Source organism: Anastrepha obliqua, chromosome 3 (assembly GCF_027943255.1).
Source record: "Anastrepha obliqua isolate idAnaObli1 chromosome 3, idAnaObli1_1.0, whole genome shotgun sequence".
NCBI lineage: Eukaryota > Metazoa > Arthropoda > Insecta > Diptera > Tephritidae > Anastrepha > Anastrepha obliqua.
Genome location: NC_072894.1, coordinates 4,746,092 through 4,772,456, shown reverse-complemented (window position 1 = coordinate 4,772,456; position 26,365 = coordinate 4,746,092). Strand labels below are relative to the sequence as shown.

Below are 26,365 nucleotides of genomic sequence, written 5' to 3'. Positions count from 1 at the left end.
TAGGAGAAATTTCCAATACACCCCCAAAATCTCATTTTATGGCCATAAAACCGTTTTTCAGTAGGTTGATCTGAACAACCACTCCTAACCTCGCCAATTTCCATCCGATTTCGAATTTGTTTTTTTAGTTCTCCTATACCATTTTTTTAGTTTTTCTATACCCACAAGTTGTGCTAGGTCTCCATAAAAGTATATTTATTTTTTTTTTTTTGTCACACAGTGTTATTGTAAGCAGACATCGATAAAAAAAGTTTGTAGTTTGGATGCTATTTTCGGTGATGTTGGCCAGGATTCACTGCCGTACAATGAAACAGATTTAAAATATCGATGGTTTTCGAGAAAAGTGACACAATTCAAAAACACAAAATACTGAGGTGGGTCAGTTTTCTAGATAATTGACACGCCAATTCGATCACACTAACGCCATCTCTCAGAACTGCTTCAAGATTCACTTATGACGCTTTTCCAGATAAAAATATATAAAGTCTGTAGTTGATTTTTGCTTTTAACGGCAAAACTCCGAATTTGAGTTAATTTTGAGTTGTGTCGCTTTTCTCGAAAACCATCGATATGATTTCAAAATTCGTATTTTATTTTTTTCCTGTAACTGTTTGGAGTCCACGCGTTATTAAGCATTGCAAAAGCTGCTTTTGCTTTGGCCATCATCGGCTATCAAAATATCTAAGCTTCTGAGCCTCGCAGATCTGTTGAGTAAAGACCCGCGCATTGCGATTATAAACGATCCAGCTCTTCTCGGATAACGAAAAACACGGTTACTGACTACCTGACTTATCAAATCTCAACCTTGGCTCTGGATGCGGAACAACAAATTCTGTCAAGTTGCAGATCCTCATTTTCAAAACGCCACTAAATAAGCTACTTTCGGAAAACTTTCTTTAAAAACCAACGAGCAATCGATTTTAAACTTCGACGGGAATTAGAGAACAACCACCTCTTTCCAGACATATATTTATGAACGTTGCAGTGTTGCCAATTTCCAAGTTATTATTCCCGGAATTTAATTACCATACCTCGTACAGCACTAGCACAACTTCAGAAACAAGCATAACTGGATTAAGGCAAGTAGCGAAGCGGATGTGGCAATGCTTGGGATTGATTGACGTATATGATTGACGTCTCCACTGGGAAATGCCTTATTTCTGCCTTTAATTGGTCTAATCAGGTACACATTTTCCGGTTAGCGCTCTGAGGTATGGTTTGTCTGCTGAGTAAATTTTTACATCTTTAACTTTTTAGTGGTGAGACCAACTACTTCTCTTGCCCATGCCACACTCCCCGCAATACTTTTAACATCCCGGAATAATGTTGAGCAGGTCAGACTCATCAACACAATGAGACTATTGTGCCTTTACGTCTAATAAGGATCGACACCGCACACGTCGAAAAAGTTACTCGCTCAAAAAATAAACTCGAAATGAGAGAATGTGCGAGGGTCGTTTGAAAAGTTTGTGTAAAGTCAGCGAGATGGCACTTCTGGTGTGTATCTAGGTTATGTTCAGTTAGTAGCATCTCCTGGAAGAACCCATAATAATTTTCAGCCAGATCGGCCTATCGCTTTGGTTTTGGTATTCGTTTGAGCGAGTAAGCCGGGTTATTTTGCTTTTCCATCAGTTCACGGCATAGCAGTTTTGGTCGCATAACTAATGGAAATATGTTTTCAGCTCGTTTCACATCTCCCCTGCTATCCAGAATTTGCGCCCTCGGAACCCATGGACTACTATTTGTTCCCCCATTTGAAGAAATCGATGGCGGGAAAAAGATTTTATTCAAACGAGGAGGGGATTGCAGAAACGAATGGATATTTTTAAGACTTGGATAATCATATTTTTCGGAAGGGATCAATCAACTAGAAGAGCGTTGGACGAAGTGTAAAGGTCTGAAAGAAAACTATGTCGAAAAATAAAAAAACGTTTACTCAAAACAATTAAGTTTTTTTTTCTATTTTTGTGTGAATTTTCAAACGATGAAGTTGTAATTAAGTGCATTTCGACTAAAACCTTACACAAACGGCAAGATACTAACTGCTGCGTTACAGGCGCAGGTACTTTTACTATGTTGATCAGCTAATAAGGCACACAGGTCTGTTACTCCAGCCAACTTTAATGCTTTTCCACCAGTAACTTGGAGCTGAATCAATGCGTCATAAATACGTTGTAATCTAGTAGAAAGTGTTACAAACTGCGTGACAGATAACTCACGAGTATTGCAAGCTCTTTAACATTTCAGTAAGTGCCGCAATGACCTCGTACGGCTAGCGTTAGTTCGGTGACTAAAATAAAATTTATTAAAACTTAAATATTTGCCTTCTTTTTAGAAGAAATTATTTATTATTCATTTGTCTAAGGACTAAGGTGAATACTCGTACGCTAAATTTCTCTAGGTTCTTTGATAAGATAACTTGAGCTGGTGGCCAATGCGTTGTTAGCTTAAATACGACAACATTTGTTATTAGTTTTTAGTTGGAAAAGAATACCGAGTGAGATATAAACTAAACTAAAAATATCTAAAGTAGAAAGAGGAAATTTTCAAAAATTAAATAAAACTTAGAGTTATGAAGAATATCGCCATGCCCAAATCTATTGCGCTGCATGTAAGTGAAAACCAGTGATTCCCACTATTATCCCCACTTCTAAATTATTTTATTTTATTTATTTAGTTGTTGTTGTGTGTGCTCCTGCTCTGCGCCAAGTGGTCAATGTTTGCCACTGCTAGCTGCAACACTTGCTCTGTTGATAATAATCTGGCCTGTGTCTCAGAGACGCAATTCAAAGTGTGCGTCAATGGCTCACCAACTGGATCCGCGGCCAGCTGTCCCACAGGCTACGTTTGTTCCACACAGAACGCCAGCATTTGTGAGCCCAGTGGCGGCGATGGTGTGGTAGGTGATTGTACGGCCTGCAACACCTGTGATTCTACCAAAACCTTCGCCTGCACTGGAATACGCACGTACGCCTTGTGTCTTGGCACAACCACAGTTAGCGATTTGGGTGGAACCTGCGCGCCATACCACGTCTGCAGCATCGATTATGAATACATCTGTGGCAATGCGACTTTGGGGGTGAGTACAAGGCGAAATATCGTCAAAACTATTTTTTAGCAGAATTTTTAAAGGCGCCCACACAAGACCATTTACTAATAACTGGGACTTATCCATATCCACTTATAAATCCATGAAGAAGTTAAGAGTTAAGAATTCAAAGTTCCTGGAGTATTAATAATCTTTCCATTCGCATTGTCAATAGATTGAAGCTACTTGCCCCAGTATTGACGACACAGTCACAACTACTGTTGCAACTTCGACGGCTGTGTCAGACCCTGCGGAATATTGTGCAACGGTTCAACAAAATGGACGTTTCCCAGTTGGCAATGATCTTACCACCACCTGCAAACAGTTAGTATTTAAAATACTTCTAGTGTCAAGTCATATTTCACAAGAATTTCTTTGATTTCTTAAGGTACGTTTACTGCTTCGTGAACAGTGGCGTATGGAGTGGAGCTCTTTATTACTGTCCTGGCGCCACTTATTTCAACAGTTCATCCCGCTATTGCACTGCAAATGTGCCAGCACGTTGCCTTGGCACAACCCAGGTGCTGTCACTGAGAAGCGCGGACTTGGATCTTGGTTGGAATTAGAACGCGATAGATGACTTCTAGTATTGCAAAGCATAATTGTACAGAGTGCATATAAATAAGGAAATACAAAAACTTAAAAACTTTCATTCTTTCTGTTTGATTGGGTAACAATTGAAGCGATTTTAGTCGAGCAACCAAGGGAGCTCCTCCCGAACTCTATCTTTCCAATGGCAAGGACCAGTGCACTTTCTGTACCAGAGCGTTGATATAATATTTAATATTCGTATGACATAAAATACGCAGCGGAGCACTGCCCTACATCTAAGGACATGTCCCTGTGAAGCTCATAGGATACACATATGTCTAAATTGTTTTTTGCCGGAATGTTGGTACAACTGTCCTCTATAATGTCGCAAATTTTTAGCGAGATCTGCCAATCAGCTTGTTTTTAGCATTTAATTATATCAGTCAACCGCAGATGTGCTCTACGGTTTTAACAGTGGATAAAAATATCAAGCAAAGAATTTGTCTTAAATTTTGTGTTTTGAACGGGATTTCGCGTGCCGAATCGTTGAAATGTTGCAGAGAGCCTATGACAAGTTTGCTTTATCAAAAACACGGGTCTATGGGTGGTAAGGCTTTTGCATAGGACCGAAAAGTCGTGGAAAACTTGCCTCGATCTGGTCGCCCATCAACGTCTTCAACGAATAAAAACGTTAACAAAGTCAAGGAAATGGTGCTGGAAAACCATCATTTAAGTTTGATGGAAGTAGCTTGTGACCTTAGCGCGTCTCGCGAATCAACTCGCAACGTTTTACACCATCAATTGGGCATGACACGCGTAGCTGCTCGAGTCGTTCCAAGAGTTTGGAATTTCTTTAAAAAAATTCAGCGCAAGAAGGTGGCTGAAGACATGCTTGAGCAAGTGAATTCGAGCCCAACGTTCATCCAGCGCATCATAACAGGTGATGAGACGTGGGTTTATGAGTTTGACATGCAAACCAGTCAATAGGCGGCTGAAAGGCGCTATCCACATGAGTCGAAACCCAAAAACCTACGTCAAAGTACGTCAAAATTGAAAGTCATGTCATTCGTTTTCTTTGATTATCATGATGTTGTGCACTCGGAGTTCATTCCGAATGGTTCTACGGTAAACGGTAAATAAAGAATATTATTTGGAAGTTATGCGTCGTTCGAGAGAGAATGTGCGTAAGAAACGGCCCAATTTGTGGAAAGAAAACTCTATGATAAAGCACCGTCTCACAAGGCTCATAGGTTAGGTTAGGTTAAATGGCTGCCCTAGCTAAAGGGCTCACTTGGACAAATGTTAGGAAACTCGTCCGTTGTGGTGCCATACATGGGAGAGGAGGAAGGAGATGGGAAGGAATAAGGAGCCTTGGGATTAGATACGATGATGACCATACATTTTTACGAGGGCGCCGAGGGGGGCTGATTTGCGTTCGTAGTTAGCCGTAACAAGCTACTAATGAACTTCACCAAATTTATGATATCTACACCGGCTATATCCGCAGACGTAGCGAAAAAGTGAGAGCCCAGATGTCGAAGTCTTTGCTAGACGAGAGCAGGGCAGCTGGGAAGAAGGTGTTGAGATGATTCCACCTCGTCCTCCAGACAGTTTCTGCAGAACGGACTTGAGGCAATCCCAAGTTTTACGGCGGGAACACCTAACGGACAATGTCCGGTAAGGATGCCCACCAAATTTGAGAGCTGGGGCTTTGTTAGCCTTAGGACTTCCCTTGAGCGTCCCCGATCTACCCGTGGCCAGAAAGATCTCGCGACCTTGCACGTTTGCGCACTAGCCCAGCGCTTGCCGAGTTGACTCGAGCCCCATCTTTCCAGGAGCAGACCACAGGTTCTCAGGGGAATCCCAATTCTCTCATTTCGCGACGAAACCGTCTCCAAAGTTCCCTGTCTAGCCAGCTCATCAGCCCAGCAGTTTGTCTCTATGCCGCTGTGCCCGGGAACCCAAATGAGCCTGACACACAAGGCTCATAATGTGAACACTTTTTTGACCAAAAACTCGACAAATATCATCGAACAACCACCGCACTCACCGGATTTAGCCTCCTGTGACTTTTTCCTTTTCTCAAAACTTACATTGCCACTCCGCGGACGCAACTTTGATTGATGTCATCATGCAGATTTTGTGGCCTTTTGTTTTTATGGCATTGGCTATTTAACCAATCTTTTTTGCTGAGTGAATTTTCAAAAGTTTATCATGAAAAAGTAAAGCGAATATGAATGAATTTAAATGAAATTTTGTTCTTTCTCGACACACCAAGTAAAGCAAAGTCCTTCTGCACCTGATCTTTCCAACGCAGAGGAAGCCTTCCTGTTCCTCTTCTACCTCCAGCTAATACCGCATCAAATACTTTCAGAGCTGGATCGGTGGTATTCATTCGGACGGAGCGGCTGGATCTTTACTCGCTGAACTATGTCTAGGTCGTGGTAAAGCTCATACAGCTTATTGTTCCATCGCCTGAGATACTCGCCATCACCAACGTACAAACGTCCACAAATCTTGCGCAGAATCTCTCTCAAACACTCCTAGTGACGCCTCAACGGATGCTGTCATTGTCCACGTTTCTGCACCATACATCAGGACCAGCATGATGAGAGCCTTCTAGAGTGTTAGTTTTGTTCGAGGAGGGAGGACTTCAAGGCTGTTATTGCTGTTAATGCGGGTTCCTAACGAAGTCTCTTACAACCTCAAGATCGTAAGAGTCAACAGTGAAGTGGGTGCCGATACGCGAGTGCACCGACTATTTGTTTGATGACAGGAGGTACTTTGTTTGTCCTCGTTCACCACCAGACCTATTCGCCTTGCAACTTTATGCAGCTAGGAAAAATTAATTAGTTGTATTAAAGCTTAGGTTAAAAAAAAAAAATAATTGGCGCGTCAACTTCTGTTAGGTGTTTGGCCGAGCTCCTCCTCCTATTTGTGGTGTGCGTCTTGATGTTGTTCCACAAATGGAGGGACCTACAGTTTCAAGCCGACTCCGAACGGCAGATATTTTTATGAGGAGCTTTTTCATGGCAGAAATACATACACTCGGAGGTTTGCCATTGCCTGCCGAGGGGCGACCGCTATTAGAAAAATGTTTTTATTAATTTTGGTTTCACCGAAATTCGAACCAACGTTCTCTCTGTGAATTCCGAATGGTAGTCACGCAGCAAAATATTCGGCTAGGTTATAATAGGGGTAATAGGGAATGATATAGAGTATAAATGCATTTTAGAGCTAGAAAAGCTCAGACCGTTTCTATTCTTCTGATTGGAAATGTTTATTTTCTTTTTCAAACCCTACCCTTTATTTAAATTTGCTATGACGAGTATCTTTATATTTTCTTTAGTTCTGGTGGGAAAAATATCATCTGCTCCAAATAATTTGAGGTTATGTTGCATACGCAAGGAACTTCAAGGATTCTATGACAGAGTTTAGCTGATCTCTTTCGCGTTTTCGGAAAATATTTTTTCAGTTCTATTTCTTAAATAAAAAAAGCAACACACAAATGTTTGGAAATAAAAACTCGCCCACCGAAATACTAATTTTATTCAAATGCAATTAGCTGGCTTGTAAATGGTGCACACTGCGTTCTCCACGTTGTAGTAGGTGCTCGTTGCGCACGTATACTCGATACCACTCATAACACCACTACTGCGACGGCAATAGATGTATCTGAAAGATAGATAAATATTGATATTCCCATACATACACACATACACACATACATGGTGACTTCGCAAGTACAAACAGTGAATTGATCTTTGTTTACCTTTTGCAATATGGATCCTCTGGCACCGTCGGATAGAGACCAGTCGTTGTTTTTTGTGCACAAACCTCATTTGGTGTCAATGGGCGTGTAGTAGTGGAACTTTCCGTGGTGGAACTTGATGAGGTTGAACTGGCAGTGGTTGTGGTTGTGCTTGAAGTAGTTGTGCTTGAAGTTGTTGTGCTTGAGGTGGTCGACTCAGTGGGATCAACCACATCGCAGGTGACAGTGGGCGATGCCGCCTCACTTACACAAACCGCATCGCTGGTTGCATCGCAAACAAATCCACTGGGGCAATAGCCCAGTTGGCCGGTGGGATGTAAGCCGCCATAGCACATTTGGAAGGTCGAGCGACTCATGCAAGCGAAGAGGGCATTGCTCTGAGCTGTACATTGTCCGCAGAGTGAAGTGGAGCCGCAACTTGGCGCACGTGTTGCACTGGCTTGCAGACAGATGGCCGTATATTCGGTGCACTCGAATCCTTCCATGCAATGATACAGCGTATCCATGTTGGGGTCGCTTTCTAAGGAAAGTAAAAATTATTACTTCTGAGTATTGTAAAGAAATGTATTGCGATTTTGTGCTTACCACCAAAGCAGAGATAGAAGGATGTTGAATTAATGCAGGCAACTTGATTTGTTTGGCAAACATTGCAGGCAGCAGATGTGGAATCGATGAAAAGGCATACACAGAATATCACCTGAAAATATGTGCACTAATTTTAGTTTGCTGGCGCGTATTTAAAGATAATACGATTTACTTATACGTTCTAGAGTTCCAAGACGTTTTTAAATATCTATTAAGATTTTTACATAAAGGGTGGTTAAATTTTAAGGGCCGATGTTGAATGTGAACCACACCTAAACGTCAACGACACCGTTGGACTTCTTTCTTTGGAGTTATTTGAAAGAAATGGTGTACGTCGATAAGCCAGCAACAATTCAAGAGCTAAAGGATGAGGTAATTCGGCACTTTAACGGCATAGAACCTCAATTATGCCTCAGCGTCATCGAAAATTTGGACCATCGGATGAAGGTGTGCCGCCGCGGCCTTGGCCGATATTTTGTTCCATACGTAATTAAGCCATACCAATATTATCATAATAAAGAGAAATAATTTCCTAAAACAATAGTATTTTATTTAAAATCAACACCGGCCCTTAAAACTTAACCACCCTTTATAAGAAGAGGACCGTCGAGTGAAAATTTGGACCCACTCTACATAAATTTTATTAAATAAAAAGTATGTAAAGTCTCTTGACCCTTTTTTATTTTTATTACATTTTTTTATTTGTGGAGTAATTCTAAAGTGAATTAATAAATTTTTATTAAATCAAAATCTACTGTTGAATATATCTTGTATCTAGGTGTCCTATTTGACTCAATTTTTGTTATCCATATAAATTTTGTTACTACGAAGGCTTACACCAATGCAGTATGCGACAGTCATTAAGTATCTCCATACTAGAAAATCGCCATTATATTCTCTACTTCGATCCGAATTGGATCCACTCTCTTATGAGGAATCCAATTTATGCCTCTTACTCTGACAGAATTGAGCGGGCATTCACAAGTTTCGCCGTCCAATCGCTTCAAAGGCGCACCAACTTTTCATCTTACAACACTCATTGCTTTCTTAAAAATTAGAAATCTCTTGCAAGTAGATGAGCTACTAAGCTTTTAATGCTTTTTTTCAATATTATTAATGGTTCAATTGACTTTCTATGCTTACTTAAGGTTCGAGACAATAACTTTGATGGCAAACAGCCCACGACCGGGGTCCAACCGGACATCGAGAATAAATAAAAATATAAAACTCGTCGCTACAAGTTTGTCTGCGTGCGCTAGAGAGCTGCAGTATTGGAACTTCCAAAAACTTTTATGCATGATTCATTGAAAAGGATCTTAGACTTCATTCCTTCAAAATTCAAATCGTGCAAGCGCTTAAGCCTGGCAATTACAATTACCGGAACAATTTCTGTTTCGGCGACATATCCTGGCCATCCAGGTGGCCCGATCTTACTTCTAGGGGCTTTTTTTTGTGTTCCAGAGACTATTTCAATACTGAAAGAAATTATCGTTCGTGAGGTTAATGGCATTCCGACACCACTCCTCCAGCTAGTGGCACGGAGTACGGATACCAGATTTCAAAAGTATGCCCGATCAACATTTAAAGGGAGGCATTTAAAAAAAATAAAATCCGCAGTGCACGATTTTAAAACCTCGGGGATGAAACATCAAATGATGGAAAACGTTTTTTCTAATAGTGATCACCACTGAGTGTACTTAGGCCACGATGATTTCATAAAAAATCATCTACTGCCTGGAGGTGGCATAAAACTATAGGCCCCCCATTTGTAGAACAACATCAAGACGCACACTACAAATAGGAGGCGAAGCTCGACCAAGGAAAAGCGGTGTAAGTGCCATTTATATATAATATATACGTATTTGTATAATGATAAGTGATTGTGCGAGCAACTTCGTCTGCCACGTCATCGGGTACTCGGCAGCAGAATTCTGCCGGCTCTTTTCGTTTCACGTATTAAGTATTTACATACTCGTCCAATCTGTTGTTAATCAGACGGCAAGGAAGTATTATAAGTGCAGTTAATTTTTTTTATATCACCAACACAATCTCTGTTTTTTCGTAAACAAATGCTGTCCTAACCCCAGTGACGTAAGCCAATCAGCTGATTCTTCCGAATTAGCTGAGAGCCGATTAACGGTCTGATGTTGGCCACACTTCTCAAATCTTTTCACCATGTCTTCTTCGATACCTTCCACATCCCCTAAATATAGTTTTAGCCGTTTAAAGTTTATGTCATACAAAAATACCTAACTATATTCTGCCCGAACTTAAGTATTTTTGTACGTTTTTGTCTCATTTCATGTATTTTTGATTCTTTTTTATGAAAAGAGATCAGAGACAATGTAGCTGTTATAAGATGCTACGATTTTGGCAAATACTTTCGCAGAGTATTTGCCGGTTTTCGCTTCATTTTATTAACAACACATTTTTAATTCAACCAGACTTTCACTCAGTGCACGTTTGGTAAAACAAAATTTTTGTTAACAATTAAATTCTACCAAAAACACAACTCATAACGTACTTGTAGAATAACCGATAGTCGTTTTTTCATAACACATTCCACCATTTTGCCTCACAATCAATTTATTTTCTTTAGAAGGTAACAAAATTAAAAAAAATATATTTTCTCTTATTTATAGTCAAAACTTTATATCAAACCGTTCCCGTTGTGTGACCACCTTTCCGCAAGATATCCCATTTATCAACTGCCATCTGAATGAACTCTCAGTTCGCTTTTAAACGAAGTTCCACTTTCTATGTATTTTCCCCGCTATGGTAGATATTTGCCTAGTTGACTTCTTGTCAGCAGTTGGCTTTTCAGATTTCGTGCTAATTGGCTTGTTGATATTTTTAATTTAGTTTCTAAGCCTTCTAATTTAGATTATGGCCCTATGTATGTGTGTAATTCAGGTATACCACTTTGAATATGCCCCTATAGTGAATATCTGAACTTGTTAATAAATATTTTGGTGTCTGTACCACAATTTACTCATTAAATTTTTACTAGTTCGAAAGTAACTACTGTGGGACTAGTTACAATAAAAATAAAATCATAAAATTCAACTAGACCTGCGCGAGTGTACCAACTGCTTTTCGCCTGGATGATAAAGTAGCGAACTTTCCTCTTGCGATGGATATTTTATTGGCCCAGTTGTTTCAATCAAACTTAGTCCATGACAATGGTGGCTCGTATGCAGTTCCCCAATCTGGTCAGTGTTCGTACTTAAATTTTAATAATTTGATTCTCTCTACATCTCAGTTGGAATTTTAGCTTTGAGGCACTCATCCCAAACTGATGCGGACGGTTTTTCGGTACTTATCTTTCAGAAGTGTCCCATCATAGCAGCTCCACTAAAAATTATGTTTAATAATTCACTTGCAGCCGGAATATTCGTTGATTGGAAAAAGACAATAACAAAAGCGAACTAGTTGAGCTATGAAAGGAACTAATGCTTCGTTAGTTCAGCACTTGTAGATTTGCGCGCGGGGCTATTTATACGCATATGTGTGTGTACAGTGGTTCACAGCCGAAACGATGCAGCAACCACTTTTGACACAATTAAGTCAAAAACTTGCAAGCATTCACCCCAAAAATATTTCTTCGCTAAAACTTTTTAACTCCATATAAATATTTATGTGCTTTGGAGAAAAAAAATTATATTGTTCATGCGTAACAAAATCTAGCACAAAAAATTCAACGAAAAATCGCTGAAATTAGTAAATTAAGTCTCTGAACTTTTCAACAGATTATTGAATGTTTTGCTCGCGAAAAGTGTTTGCAAAATAAGGCTAAAACTGAGCATAAAAAGATTTTCAATTACAGGGAGGGAATTTGCGAAGAGTTCCTGGAAATCCACATGAAAGCACTCGAACAATTACAAATGAACTTAAATAATATCTTGGGAAAAGTGTATCATTCTATGCGAAACTGATTTCAAGGGGCACACAGCCCTCAATAAGCCATGATTGAATTTGTAAATTGAAGTTTGCATGGCACCATAAGAGGTGTGTTCAAAAAGTTTCGCGATTTTTTTGTTTTTTCAAAAATTATTTACTTATTCATTAATATCTATTTTGTCCCCTTCAAAGTAATCCCCATGAGATATTATGCACTTAAGCCAATGTTTTTTCCAATTTTCGAAGCGCTTCAAAAAATCATTTTTTTTATCTTGTTCAGCTCTTCCTTCGATGCCGTCTTTATCTTTCATGGGCCTCTTCAATTTCGGGAACAAAAAAAACTAACAGGGGGCCAGATCTGGGAAATATGGTGGCTTTGGCATCATTGGTGTGTTGTTTTTGGCCAAAAAGGGACGTTATCGTGATGCAAGAGCCAATTTTTGTTCTTCACATATCCACAAATCCGAGCGTTTCTGGCGGATTGCTTTGCGCAAATTGCGCATAACTTGCAGGTAATACTCCTTATGGACCGTTTTACCCTGCGGCAAGAACTCATGATGCACAACGCCCCTGCAATCGAAGAAAACGGTAAGCACAACTTTTACATTCGACCGAACTTGGCGCGCTTCTTTCGGTCTTGGTTCGTGCGGCAGCTTCCATTGAGATGATTGAGCTTTGATTTCTACGTCATAACCATAAATCCACGATTCGTCACCAGTTCACCAGTTATGACTCTCTGGAGCAAATTTGGGTCGTCGCGGACAGAGTTCAACATCTCATTAGCAATGTTGAGCAGTTTTGGTACGAATTTTGCGGCGAATCGTCTCATGCCCAAATCATTGAAAAAATCGAATGACACGAGCCAATCGATATGTCTAGGTCCTCAACAACTTCTCTAATGGTGATTCGACGATTAGCCAATACCATTTTCTTCACTTCATCAATTTTTTCGTCTGTTGTTGAAGTGCTCGGGCGTCCGGCACGCTTTTCGTCGTTCACATCTTCTCGGCCTTCTCAGAATCTGAGAACATTTTGTACCATCGATAAACGTTGCTTTGGTCCAAAGTAGCTTCTCCGTATGACACAGCACTGAGTCAACATTCGGAATGGATCCGCGCACTTAATTTCGTTTTTCACACAAAATTTGATACAGATTCTTTGATCCATCTTTTTGAATAGGTAAAAATCGAAGACGAGCCGATTCAAAATGGCCGAACTCGTCGGCATGAGTGAGAGACATCAGTACCAACATAACGCCACAAAAAAATCGGAATTCGAATATACGTAACCTGCGAAAATTCAAAATTCGCGATACTTTTTGAACACACCCCGTATACCTTAGGATAACAACTTCTGAAATACCACAACTTTTGCTGGCAAATGCAAGTTTAACATTTTCTTTTCAGATCGGTCAGCAAAAACTCTGTGCGGGAAAAAGCGCAAATACTGCGGGGCATAGTCAAACACGTGGAGGGCACGTGATGGTATGGGGATGTATGACGTCTGAAGGAATCGAAAACTTAACTAAACTTATTATTGTTTTTATCGATAGGCATAAGTATTTTGATATCTTAGAGGGAAATTTGCTACAAACCGCTACAATATTAATATTCGAGACAATTCTCGTTTCTATCAAGATAACGGACCGAAGCAGAAATCGGAGATTGTATAGAATTGCCTCATTTGGAATAGCCTGCAAATTGGTCAAACGCCAACGCAAATGCCAGATTTGAATGTTACTATGAACCTGTCGTCGTTTCAAGGTCTAAAAATGGGAAACCAATCTAACCTCAAAAAAGCGTTAAAAAGGAATGGCAATAAATGTGCTCTAAATATAGTAAGAAGTTGGTGAAATCGTTTTCAAAGGGAATTGAATTTCCTGGCAAAAGCGGATACTCTACAAAATATTAATTTACTTCTACCTCAAAGTTTGCATTACCAACTGGCAAATCAATTTTGTTAACAGTAAATTTTATTTTCTATTAATCCCATTATTTTATTAATTTTTAAAAATTTGACTGAATCGTTTTAGTTGTGAGCCACTGTATAGTATGTCTATGTGCGTATCCACATAGAATAGGTGCTAACTGTATACAAACAGGTTTGTTTACATATTCACATTTTTAAATATAAAAGTTCAAACAAAGAAGAAATTTTCTTTTTCTGTACTAAAATTAATTAATACATTTGCCAGAAATTCTCAATGAAATTCACTTGGAAGGGAAATACAGAAGCTGCGCGCTAATTTATCTATGTAAATATGCTTTCATATCCATATCTAAGTAAATTTATGGAGGATGGTATTACACATGCATACATACATACATACGTTAGTGCCTCAAACAATGTAATCACAACTTGTGTATTATCACAACAACAAGTATCACACCTCAGGCTGTATGTGCATAAGCATGAAAGTATTTTTGTGGGTGCTTCGTGGTATTACAGCACCAACTAAAACTATGTATCGGATCGAGCGTCTATGACGATTACACTTTTGCATGGTATGCACTCCGAAAGTTTTATTTTCGATCCCAACTTCTGGTATAGGAAAATATAAGAAATTTTCGATAAAGGTTGATGTCGTTCCACAAACAGAGGGACCAACAATTCTAGTCCGTCTCTTAGTCGGTATTAGATAAAACGTTTTCTGTTATTTGGTGTCACATGATCGGAGATTCGAACCTCCGAATGGTAGTCACGCATAAACCGATTCGCTTACGACGGCTACTAGGTAGGTTGGGTTACTATAGTATGTTGAAATATAATAGGAAAAAAGTAGTTTGCAAACAAAAAAAATTGAACAAAGCTCTGCAATTACGTTCGCTCAACACGTGATTCTGTCAAGCCTTGGATAATTCGTCCGGCGCAATTGTGTCTCTAATGTACGCGTCTAGAATCTTCTCTAACGATTTGAATAGAAATGAAGTCAGACTAATGGGCCTGTATTCCTTCGAGTAAAGAGGGTTGCTTTTTCCTGCTTTTATAATATACACAACTCTCGCTTCTCTCCACAACACAGGAACATAGCTGTAGCTGAACCTCAAGCATGCCATTCATTTGTAGGCAATTAAAATCAGTAGATTTTATACCAGAAACCATTTATTTGATAATAAGTTTAATATAATATATACTCCTAGATTGTGTTCCTATAGAGTGCCCAGTGGTATTTATCGAAGACTTCTTCACTGGACTGGAGCCTGCAAGAGAGCAGAGGTCGCGGTCGGTTAAAGAATACTGGGGAAGGTCAATGTTGCGCGATCTAGCAGATGCTGACTTTACTTGGCACGGCGCAAAAACAACAGCCCAGAACCGTGTATGATGGAAAAGTCTTTTCGAGACCCTATGCTCCCGAACGGTGTGATTAAGGAAAATAAAATACTCCTAGATTATATTTAGTTAACTTTACAAAAATTACAAAAAAACATAAATTCAATTTATAACAACAAACAAACTATTAATAAATTTAAATTTAAACAAAAGGATTAAAAGATTGCTAAAAATTTCTTCCTTGCATCGATCAAAATGTGCTTTTTTCAAAACTATCGCTACCACCTTGGTAAAATATATTCCTTATTTCTGCCATTACAGGGTTGTGTATCTCAAACAAGGTTGCCCACAATACTCTAAATTATTTGTTATGTAGGAATGTATTAGGTATAGGAATAGTTTTCTGCCCTTCTAAAGGAGGTGTCGCTGCTGACACTATTTTTTTGTGCGCTCTAGTAATACACTGGTGATTTGAAGGTGTATATGTGAGATATCGATCGCAACAGTTGACATTCCTTTGAAGTGTAAATATACGTTTCCATCTGACGTCAAGAATTTCTACGTTCGTTCCAAAAAAAACAGATTTTACGGGAAGTCATGTTTCATTATTACCTTTTAACGAAAAGTGCAGCTGAAACGTGTTGTATATTGATCAATATTTACGGTAATCACGCTCCATCAAATACAATCCATCAAAGAGGGGTTTCGACGCTCCCAATATGGCACTTTCGACGTGAGTGATAAAGATCGCGAAGGGTCACAGAAAAAATTCGAAGAAACTCAACTACAACAATTATTGGATGCGTCTTCATCCGTACCGAACACTTGATGTCTAAAGAGTTGGATGTTGTCAGATCAACCATCAGTAAACGTTTGCACGCGATGGGAATGGTCCAGAAAGCAGGTAACTGGGTGCCACATCAATTGAAGGAGAGGGATATCGAAAGACGTTTGGTGACGTGTGAGATGCTTCTTGAACGGCAGTAAAGAAAAGGTTTTCTACATCACATCATCACTGGCGAAGCAAAATGGATCTATTAAGATAACTCTAAGCGTCAAAAATGTTGGAGCCTGCCAGGTGAACCAGGTCCATCGACAGCGAAAAAAATATTCACGCTTCAAAGGTTATGTTGTGCATCTGGTGGGATCAGAAGGGTGTCATCTATTATGAACTCCTTAAATCATCTGAAACCATCACTGGTGATCGTTACCGACTACAGCTAATGCATTTGAATCGAGCTCTCGAGCTCTCAAAGAAAAGCGGCCAAAATGGGACGGTAGACGTGACAAACTGATTCTGCTGCATGACAACGCCAGACCACACGTTGCTAAATCGGACCAAAAATATTTAGAATGACTGGATTGGAAATCTTGCTCCACCCGCTGTATTTCCGAGACATTGCACCTTTGGATTACCATCTATTCTGAACGATGCAGTCAGCTCTTATTGGAGAGCGGTTCACTTTTTGCGAGAGCATCGCAAACTGGCTCAATGAATGGGTCAACTCAAAAGAACTCGAATTTTTCGTTAGAGGAATCCATATGCTGCCTGAAAGTAAAGTTATAAAGGGTGTTTTTTTTAGAGGTTAGGTTTTCAAGATGAAATAAAACGTATATAATTTAATGTTATGGCCAAGAATTTAGCTTTATTATAAAGATAAGGGTTTGCCATTATGTTTTAAAAATGATTTCGGGCAAGTGGCCGCCGCGGCTGGCTCGAATAAATACCAGCCGAGAGGCCCAATTTTCGACCACTTTTTGCAGCAATTAGGGCCGTATGTCAGCAATAACGTGCCAACGATTCCCTCTGCCCATAGAGCACACCAAACAGTGACTTTTTGAGGATGTAACGGCGTCTCAGCAATGGCTTGTGGATTATGTTCACTCCAAATGCGATAATTTTGCTTATTGACATACCCATTCAACCAAAAGTGAGCTTCATCGCTGAACAAAATTTTTTTGTGATGCGTCGCGCGAACCGAACCATTATTTTCGTAATAAATTTGCACGATTTGCAAACGTTGTTCAGGTGTAAGTCTATTCATTATGAAATGGCAAACCAAACTGAGCATAAATCAAGTGACAGCTGTCAAAAATACCATCTACGAACTACTTGAAAACCTAACCTCTAAAAAAAACACACTTTAGCTTCCAATGGCACATACTTCACATAATATAATGTATTATTTAATTGTTTAAATAATTCGTAACTTTGGCTAACAAAGGACGGAAACTTATACCCATACCCAATACATGTTGCATATAAATGCATTGATTGACGTTTTGATACGTCAAATGTACCTAAAGGGCCAAAGATAATATCATCATATCGCACTTGTTACGTTAAAGCGTAACAACTCAAAATCTGAACATTTTCAGTAGAGACGAAAAACTGTTTCCGTAAATATTAATAATATAGGTATTACAAGGGAAAAAATATGTAATTGCACGAAAATATCATTAAAAACAATATAACGGTTGTTTCATTCTTATTTGTTTAGTAGTTGCGCTAAAATAACAAATTTTTGAGTGGTTACTCTTTTCCTTTTCTTTTTGAGTTGTTACGCTTTAACGTAACAAGTGCGATATGTTGAAATAAATTGTAAGCGAAAGAGGTATAATTTATTTCTTTATATATATTTTTTTTAGTTTCAATGTATACAGTAATTAATATCCCCAATTTCCAGTAATCGTTTCATACTCACAACTTCATTAGCCCTTCGTCTGCCAGCCGAGACCAATGGATACAGATGAAATTTAACGAAATATAATCCCAAATCAATAATTGATGCTATTTGTGTGTCCTCTGCAGTATGCTAACAATTTTTATATATTTTTTTATAATAATTGGTATTGCTAATAAATATTTTCTACTGGAAACTACCATGCGAATGGGTCAAAGAATTAATAAAATCTATACAAACATATTTCGATTTAAGCGCAACCAGTTGGCTTTGTGGATTGACAATTATTTATACTCGAATTGAAGTATCTTCCACTGGGGCAAGACCTCGCACGACCAACCAAGCTACCAGTCGCCGTATCGGTGATACAGTAAATGTATCTGAAATGGTAAAATATGGTACGTGTCAAATTATCAAAGCCCGCTTTTCATGGTATGCGCTCTCAGTGTAGATACTCACTTAGTGCACGTCGTGTCATTTGGATACGCGTAACGTCCCACTTGAACCTGATCTGCGCACACAGTATCCTCCACACTTTTAGTCGCACTGGTGCTGGAACTAGTAGTCGTTTCTGTTGTGGCTGTACTTGACGTTGAACTTGACGTTGAACTTGACGATGAACTTGACGTTGAACTTGACGATGAACTTGACGTTGAACTTGACGTTGAACTTGTCGTTGAACTATCCGTTGAACTATCTGTTGAACTATCCGTTGAACTATTCGTTGAACTATCCGTTGAACTTGTCGTTGAACTATCCGTTGAACTATCTGTTGTTGTGTCGGTGGAATTATCAATGTCACACATGTCCTTCAGATTTTTCAAACAATCATTTACACAAGGACTAATGCCTTGATTGGCTCTGGAAGTGAGGCAAACTTGGTTGTCGGAGCAAGTGCCCTCCACATTAGTTGTTTCGCCCGACATGCACATAACAAATGTATTGTGGCTAGTGCAAGAGTAAGCGCCATCTGTGACATTAGTGCACGCCCCACATTGTTCCGTATTGCCGCAATCTGCCTGAACGGCGGAGTTACTGGCGGGATCTGCACAAATTATGCCCAGCGTGGTGCACACGTCACCCTCGTTGGCGCAAGAATACACCTCTGACTGTGCCACACCTATGGAAATGACCGATTAGATATATTTCTGGTTTAATAGTTCAGAGAAGGGATGCGATGCTTACCCCCAAAGCAGAGCTTAAAGGTGGTGTTAGTAATGCAAGCTGCTCCATTGTTTTCGTTGCAGACGTTGCAGTCGGCGCTGGTGTACTGTACAGCCATCAAGGCTACGAGTATAAGGATTGCGAGCTGTTGAAAATATATGAAAATAAATTACTGATGTGTGCGTCAAATTTTCACATTTATATCGTTAGATTTGTAGTACACGCTTACACTAGTTTTCCACATAATGAGATTTTATTCGTCTCTGTGCTGTGAATCGGTTGCGTATCTGCTGCTGAAATATTCTCTAACTGAACGCCTCGTCGCTGAAGCTGTGGGTTTTATATTTTTCTGGTTGATGTGAGGAAACAGTTGCCTATAATTTATGTTTGACTTTAAAAATGAGATTAGGTCCCATATACATATGTTTGCTCAAATTTTATCTACTAAATACAGAAATGCGCAGAGGCGAGCATGTGGAGACGGTTAAATAGGCAAGTAGACAACTTCAAGGAAACCACGCACACATATGTAAGTGATTTAAAAATTTACAAAACAAGATTAGACCAAAGTGTGGAAAGTTAAACAAAAACTTTCGTTGATTTATTTTTTTTATTTTGCTGTACGATGAGTGAAACTTCATTCTTTGTATGATTTGTGGCTCAACTAGTTTTTAGTTAGGATATTGGCAGCGACCTTGGTTTCTTCTTCTCCTTCTTAGCATCACAGTCCTTGGTGAACCGTTGCCACCGACCATTCGCCACCCGTCTCTATCTAAGGTTACTTCCTTCCACCGCCGCACGTTGAGCTTTGTAAGGTCAACTTCCACGTCATCGAGCCATCTCTTTGAGGGGTCTCCTCTTCTTCGGCCGCCAACAGGGCGCAATTCAACTACCTTTCGAGCTGTTCTCACCTTGAGCATTGGTCTTTCGAAGACCATTAGCGTTCATAGTTCGCAACCATAGGTAAGTATAGACCGGAACAAGGATTTCCTGAACATTTGGTTGCGAGATAATAATTTTGACTTAAGCAGTTTCATATTAGAGTAATAAGATTTATTTGCTGCTTAAATTATGTCACTAATTGTCAATGACATATCCTTATTGGCTGCTATTTTGATACCCAGATAGGTAAATTCGTGCACATTCTCGGATGCACCGCCATTCTTGAATGACCTTGGCTTGAGTAACAGATTTAATTTCGGATCAATTGGTTGTTAGCCGAGGGTTCCTATCCGCACAATGTGATGGGAGCAGCAATTCGTTTTTCAGCTGCTTATTACAAAACAGACGCTGTTTTGGGCTAAGTCTTCCTCGCCTTGTAGGTGATGGATTTGCCCTTGTAGCTGTTTTTTAAGTTTGTACTGAGCCCACTTTCCATCCTACGACGTCCGTATCCATCATCCGCTACTTGTCCGGGACTGCTTATCTGTTAGGAATAATTTATTCGCAGCTTAACTCCATAGTTGAGGGCTGTGCACTGTACACAACCTGTGACTCGTCGATACCCTGCAGCTTGGCAACGCTAGGCACTATACGCCCAAAGTCGGCGAGATAGCGACGAATAATAGTTGGCAGCGTCCTTGAGGTCACTGGCACCTACATACATACTCATCCATTATACCACGGTGAAAAGCCTTACGTGCTCGCCTTACAGAAAACTTTAGAGCTGAGTGAGCTGCCATGGACTAAAAGTAATTCGGTTATAGACGGTAGACGACAGTGAAAGTCATCTGCATGTGCAGTGGAACAAATAAAAGTATTGAATTTTCATAGCTGACTTGAGGCTTAAACCTATTCACATACCAAATACATACGAATGTGGGTTGTAAGAAAAATTCACATTCATGTTTTTTATCCAAAAGCAATCTACTATCGCTTGTTTGAAAAAGGTGACGATGAGTTATCCTTCGGCCCTAGACACTATTCAATATATTGAATGATTTTAGGACCACTGCCACCGATGCGTAAACAAGTCTTCGCCTATCAAGGGGAGTGCATATTTAACACATTTTATTTTGACAATAACAGAGGTTACATTTAATGTAAAAAGTATGTTTGATATCTCGTTTGAGGCAGGATGAATCGGTTAGTCTGGCCTTGTCATGAACATAACTGTCATTATTATAATCATCCCACCCATATACCGCTTTAGGTGGCGTCCTTTTTCACCGAGCACGATGGCAGTTTCGGACTGCAAGTCGTGTCGGCACTTTTATAATATTTATTTGTTAGTTTTGGTTTCAAAATGTTCGAGTTATACGTGTTGTTTGCATGATTATCACTCTTTGAGTTGAATGATGGATATTTTGTTCTAGTTCTATTGTTTTTATGTGATTTGTAAATGTTGTAGAGGTTAAACCTGTAGCAGATATAATTATAATATATTGTTACTATGTATATTAACTTTTCGTTGTCTCCATAATTGTTTTATTTCAATTGCAATCGGAGTATATTGAGAAATTTTTTCTTATCCTTTTTGGGCTAGATTATTAATAGTAGGGACTGCAACATCCCTTTGGTGATATATTTTCTGTAGTCTTTGGTGATATATTTTCTGTAGTTTCCAGAAACAGACGGTCTTGAGTTAACCATTTGTAAGAAAGTTCTGTTGATAAGTTTCCCATGCACTGGTTTTTGTTACCACGTTTGTCTCAGTTGCTAATATTTGTGTAGTGATGTTTGCTGTTTGTGTAAGTATTTTCTGATATTTTAAGTTTATTGGGGTGAGATTATCATCTGGTTGTAAAATAGTTCTCTCAGATTTTTTATTTGCGTATTATGAAATGCATGTATACCAATAAGTCCTCTTATACGTTCCTTCCGTTTGATCGAGATCCGCTCTGTGCACGAACTCGGGTTCAGGTAGCGATGCTTTGTTAGGGTTGTTCTAGTTAATCTCTGAAGTTCTTCGAGATCCGTAGCTGTCCATTTAATTAGTCCTAAGTATGATAATATGAGTGGATAGGATAGAGCGCGTGCACATGTTTGACAATTTCATCTTCACCCCTACAAAACCAAGTTCAATTGAAGTATATTCCCAGTTCAGTAAGATGGTGATTCAATCTACACAGCCCTATTAGATTTCCTTTGTCCATTCTAAAATTATTCTTATTTAGTTCGATGCTAAAGTTACTCTTACGTGAGCGCTGCCGTAGCCGAAGGGAGTGCGTAGGTTCGAATCACCCTGCACGAAACATCAAAATGATTTATTTAAAGTATATTTCTAATAACGGTTGCTCCCAGCAGGTAAAGGCAAACCTACGAGCGTATTTCTGCCATGAAAAAGCTCATCATAAAAAACCATTACCTGTTCGGGGACGGCTTAAAACTGTAGGTCCCCACATTTTGGGGAACAACATCAGGACGCACGTCACACATAGGAGGAGGAGCCCGGCCAAATACCTAACTGATGTGTACGCGCCAATTATTTATTTATTTATTTTAATCCTTGTTTGCGATAAACCTGGTAGACTTTCCCAGTAGGATCTTCCTTGACTTTCTTAGTCCACAAAATTATTGTGAGTGTATAAAAGGGTAGACTGCCCCTTTGTTGCCATAAAAGTCCACAGTAATTCCTATGTGCCCTAGAACCCTAGAATATGTACCTAGTTGTACTGGCCTAAGATATTGAGCTTATCAAGACAATTCATTCGAAATTGTGCCTGTCATACATACATACATTCATCGAAGAAATTGTGCCTGCTCCACCGGTGGAAGTCATTTGCTTATTATCTTAGAATTCTTTATATCTGAAAAATAAGGATTAGCATGTTGCTCCTTGAAAATAAAAGTATCTCTATTTTTATAGGCCTACCAGTACCATTGCCTCCAGACAATAAACCATACGAAGAACGGTATACCAAAGTTAAACAACGTTGACGACTTCCCGGACGAGGCCCAAAAAAAACTACCTCATTGAATTGCTTGTAGCAAAGCCGAACTTATCGTCGCGTGAAGCAGTTTTAAGGGAAGCTGGTGTTAGTGTATCTAAAGAAAAGAGAGCCTATTGCATGGGCTAAGGTAAGTTCAGAACGGATTTGGGCAAACATAATAATCACGGCTGAATCTTTCTTTTAGACAAATACATAGTTGCATACGTCGGACTTGGTTTACTGCTGATAATCGACAACTCTAAATTCTTTGAACCGTTTACCTACCTTGACTATGCCTAAATTGGTACCATGTTTTTAAGTTCAGCATCTTGGATTCTAAAGCGGCAATCGTTTCTCAACATGGACCAGTAACTTTATGTATGTCTGACTGCCTCACTTCACGAAAAGTTCGTATATCAAAAGTTTGTCTCAACGCGCTGAGTCGATGCTCCCTTCATGCTGATATCTTTTAGATGCTAGGGAACTATAGATTGACAAATGACTTGTTTAATTCTTGGTCACTACTCATGGCATTGTTGACTTCTTTTTATGAAGTAAGGCCCAAGATGCCTCCGGTGTGCAAATCATTCTAAACAGGGGTTTTTTCGATGTGCATCAGTTGCTGATGATTCACAATCGGTTAGTGGCGCTTCAAAAACGGCAAATTTACTGTTTTACAAATCTACGTATAAAGCATACCGTAAGCTGCATGAAGCGTTATGTGACAAAGAACTTTGAAAAAGAATTCGGTGCAACGAAATATTTCGAGGAGCTCGGTCAAGCATTTGATAGAGATTTTATGCACTCGCCTGAGTAGCCTTATAAATATATTAAATTTACCTATAAGTAAATGTGAAAGTAATACAATAACGCAACGCATCTGTCTTTTAAAAGTTAATACTGAGTTTTAACTCTAATTGATGCCTAAACATCAGAGGAGATCCCTACAGTTGCCCATAGAGGTTTGTCATTGCCTGTCGGAAACTCTTGCCTACCATTTATTTCCATATTCAGTACCGGTTTTGAAAATAATGCCTCTGATGACTCACTTGCGTGGCCTATATCTTGACTTTCTACCTCCTTCAAAATTACACTTACATTTTTTTCTCGGAGAGACAACTGCCAGCCATGTGTCTTCCGGCGCCGCACAATCTTAAATATATAAGTCTAATCTTATTTACGCTGGCATTAATTTTTGTTATCATTCTTCAACTGTGATGGCAACTCAAATGTGGTATAAAAAGCTGGATGTGTAATTGAAGCAAATTTAGTTTTTACTTAGAAAGAAAGTTAAGCGGCAACATAATGAAGCTCCACCACACGTCATTTTCCAGTTTGGTTCGTACCTGCACTACGCACATTCAGTCAAACGAGTGTAATAATTCTGTGTTTTTAATTGTTTTGCTTTAATTCTTTTTAGTTTCTCATTATTGCAATCGCAGCATTGCTGGTGGATCAATCCACAGCCAGTTGTGGAGTCTGCGGCACAAATGGCATCGCCTGCATCAGCGAAACCGATTTTTATATTTGCAGTAACGGCACACCAAACACAAGCAAAGTCCAAACATGCCCCAACAATGGTACTTGTACTGCCCTACTGGGAAAGTGCTTTGAGGCCACAAATGCTCCAGCGGATTGTACGACCGTCACTTGTGGCTGTACCGTCGACAGTGGCACATTCGCCTGCACCAGCCGCACCACCTTCGCCCAATGCAATGGAAACGAAACCGTAGCGACGGGAACCTGTCCCACAGGTTTAATTTGTTCTACAAAAGGCGGAGAGATTTGTAAGGATGCATGCATATTGGAAGGCGTGATAGAATGCGATAAAGATGCGTCTACGAGTTAGATTCAAGAAATATTTCATATTCTGCAGACAAACATACATACATCTGCGTACAACATAAATACATTTTGGAAAACTTATAAATATTATGTGACTAGGGTAAAATTGACGAAGAAAGAATTCAATAAAAGTAAAAATCAATAAGGAACACAATTTTATGGCTACTTAATTATTCTTACATCTAAATTAACCACTTCAAGGCTTCTTTACTTCTCTTAAAGAGGAAATAAGACTTACTTAGTTTATGAAAGTTCTCAGCAAGGCGAATCTATTAAAGATGGTACCGGTATACCAGCTAATGTGTGTAAGCAAGTTAGTTGTATCGGGTGTTTGTTAAGATCTTGAGAACTAAAAATGATAATAAAAAAAAAAGAAATATTGTTTGAATAACTTTTTTTTTATTATAAACTGGTAGCTCATTTTATGGGATTTATTTTTTGAATGTGATATCTGGCATATTTCCGCCACGGCTATGAGTTACATGACCCATTTGATCAGCCGTATTTTTCACTACTTTTTCCAAAGAAATCTGGCCTTAAGGGGTAATTGATGGCTTGAGTATTGCAAAATGCGCTATCTTGTTGGAACCAAATGTGGTCGATGTTAAGGAGCCTGCACATCTGATTCGGCAATACTAAATTTTAATTCTTTTTGAGGTTGGGACTAATCTGCACTCATTTCTGAAGCTTTCAATGTATGGAATGTGTGGCCAAAAAGTTTGGAAATAATTTACAATTATCTGAGATGTTGAGTGCTGAGTGACGCATTATATTCTGCAGGTTCTGAAATACCATTCACTTTGCTCTTGGAGTTAAAAATAAGAACACATACTTAAAATAAGTATCAGACGAACATTAATAGAGTTGGTTGGTTGGTTAGAGTGATGATTCACCCAGGATCCAAACAGCGCTTCCGCACCATTTTGTTGCCCCATCCTCGTTACCAACTTGTTTACCAGTTATTTGCGGCATGACTATACCCAGTCTGTGCCATTTAAGAACCTTATTAGGTTGTTGTTTAGGTCTAAGCCAGACAGTTGTTCGAACAGCGGTTTGCCCAGGGTTAACATTCTGTCCTTATATAGGGCAGGGCATTCACAGAGGAAGTGGAAGATTGTTTCCTTTTTCTCCGGTTGTTTAAACTGTGACAGTGTGTGTTGTGAGCGATGCCCATTTTGGCTGCTTGTTCTCCGACAGACCAAAAGCCAGTTATGACTGCCGTTAGTATCCAGACGTCCCGTCGTTTCATGTTTAATAATTTTGATGATTGTTCGAGGTTGTACGTGGGCTAAAACGTTCGTTCGCATTTCGTCTGGTCTCTCCATCTACATTCCGCGTTCGGAGGTATTTTAGGGAAATTCCATTCTTGACTGCACCTAATGGTGTGAATACCGATTCTGCAGGAGCGTTATTCATGGCAGATCCCCCTCTTACCAGTTCATCTGCTTTTTTGTCACCTTCAATATTTCGATGTCCCGGGACCCAGATTAAGGTAACGTTATGGCTTTCACTCACTGAAAAGGCTATTCCTACTTTGCTCCACCACCATAGAGGGTGTTGTAGCTGAATCTAGTGCCAGGATTGCAGCTTGGCTATCCGAAAGAATTGCGATATTTCCCTTAAAAGAGAAATCTGCGATTAGTAATCTAAAAGT

At 39.4% G+C, this 26,365-nt stretch overlaps 4 protein-coding genes across 4 annotated transcripts; 2 read left to right on the top strand and 2 right to left on the bottom strand.

Annotated features, from left to right (window-relative positions):
• Window positions 1-2,497: 2,497 nt before the first annotated feature.
• Window positions 2,498-3,740, top strand: LOC129241682 (uncharacterized). Its single transcript, XM_054878145.1, has 4 exons — window positions 2,498-2,611; window positions 2,678-3,079; window positions 3,264-3,412; window positions 3,477-3,740. The coding sequence occupies exons 1-4, from the start codon at window positions 2,573-2,575 to the stop codon at window positions 3,652-3,654; spliced, it is 768 nt and encodes a 255-aa protein (XP_054734120.1). The 5' UTR covers window positions 2,498-2,572; the 3' UTR covers window positions 3,655-3,740.
• A 3,430-nt stretch (window positions 3,741-7,170) lies between these two features.
• Window positions 7,171-10,545, bottom strand: LOC129240497 (integumentary mucin C.1). The gene is made up of 4 exons (XM_054876334.1): window positions 10,501-10,545; window positions 7,977-8,088; window positions 7,392-7,911; window positions 7,171-7,294 (listed from the first exon to the last, which is right to left on the bottom strand). Exons 1-4 carry the CDS (start codon window positions 10,543-10,545, stop codon window positions 7,171-7,173), a joined length of 801 nt encoding a protein of 266 aa, XP_054732309.1.
• A 7,191-nt stretch (window positions 10,546-17,736) lies between these two features.
• LOC129242891 (uncharacterized) lies at window positions 17,737-19,304 on the bottom strand. The gene is made up of 4 exons (XM_054879794.1): window positions 19,224-19,304; window positions 19,016-19,139; window positions 18,290-18,950; window positions 17,737-18,210 (listed from the first exon to the last, which is right to left on the bottom strand). The coding sequence occupies exons 1-4, from the start codon at window positions 19,236-19,238 to the stop codon at window positions 18,081-18,083; spliced, it is 930 nt and encodes a 309-aa protein (XP_054735769.1). The 5' UTR covers window positions 19,239-19,304; the 3' UTR covers window positions 17,737-18,080.
• A 4,845-nt stretch (window positions 19,305-24,149) lies between these two features.
• LOC129242892 (uncharacterized) lies at window positions 24,150-24,857 on the top strand. Its single transcript, XM_054879795.1, has 2 exons — window positions 24,150-24,204; window positions 24,287-24,857. The coding sequence occupies exons 1-2, from the start codon at window positions 24,172-24,174 to the stop codon at window positions 24,713-24,715; spliced, it is 462 nt and encodes a 153-aa protein (XP_054735770.1). The 5' UTR covers window positions 24,150-24,171; the 3' UTR covers window positions 24,716-24,857.
• The last annotated feature ends 1,508 nt before the right edge of the window (window positions 24,858-26,365 follow it).

What these genes read in the sequence shown, in the direction of transcription:
- LOC129241682 (XM_054878145.1), top strand. Translation starts at nt 2,573, where the DNA reads ATGAAGAATATCGCCATGCCCAAATCTATTGCGCTGCAT. An exon ending in GTGGCAATGCGACTTTGGGG is followed by an intron (nt 3,080 to 3,263) that starts GTGAGTACAAGG and finishes CATTGTCAATAG; the next exon opens with ATTGAAGCTACTTGCCCCAG. An exon ending in CTTACCACCACCTGCAAACA is followed by an intron (nt 3,413 to 3,476) that starts GTTAGTATTTAA and finishes TGATTTCTTAAG; the next exon opens with GTACGTTTACTGCTTCGTGA.
- LOC129242892 (XM_054879795.1), top strand. Translation starts at nt 24,172, where the DNA reads ATGAAGCTCCACCACACGTCATTTTCCAGTTTG. An exon ending in ACACGTCATTTTCCAGTTTG is followed by an intron (nt 24,205 to 24,286) that starts GTTCGTACCTGC and finishes AATTCTTTTTAG; the next exon opens with TTTCTCATTATTGCAATCGC.
- LOC129240497 (XM_054876334.1), bottom strand. Translation starts at nt 10,545, where the DNA reads ATGGTGGAATGTGTTATGAAAAAACGACTATCGGTTATTCTACAA. An exon ending in CTTCTATCTCTGCTTTGGTG is followed by an intron (nt 7,912 to 7,976) that starts GTAAGCACAAAA and finishes TACTTTCCTTAG; the next exon opens with AAAGCGACCCCAACATGGAT. An exon ending in GAGGATCCATATTGCAAAAG is followed by an intron (nt 7,295 to 7,391) that starts GTAAACAAAGAT and finishes TCTATCTTTCAG; the next exon opens with ATACATCTATTGCCGTCGCA.
- LOC129242891 (XM_054879794.1), bottom strand. An exon ending in CTTTAAGCTCTGCTTTGGGG is followed by an intron (nt 18,951 to 19,015) that starts GTAAGCATCGCA and finishes TCATTTCCATAG; the next exon opens with GTGTGGCACAGTCAGAGGTG. An exon ending in AATGACACGACGTGCACTAA is followed by an intron (nt 18,211 to 18,289) that starts GTGAGTATCTAC and finishes TTACCATTTCAG; the next exon opens with ATACATTTACTGTATCACCG.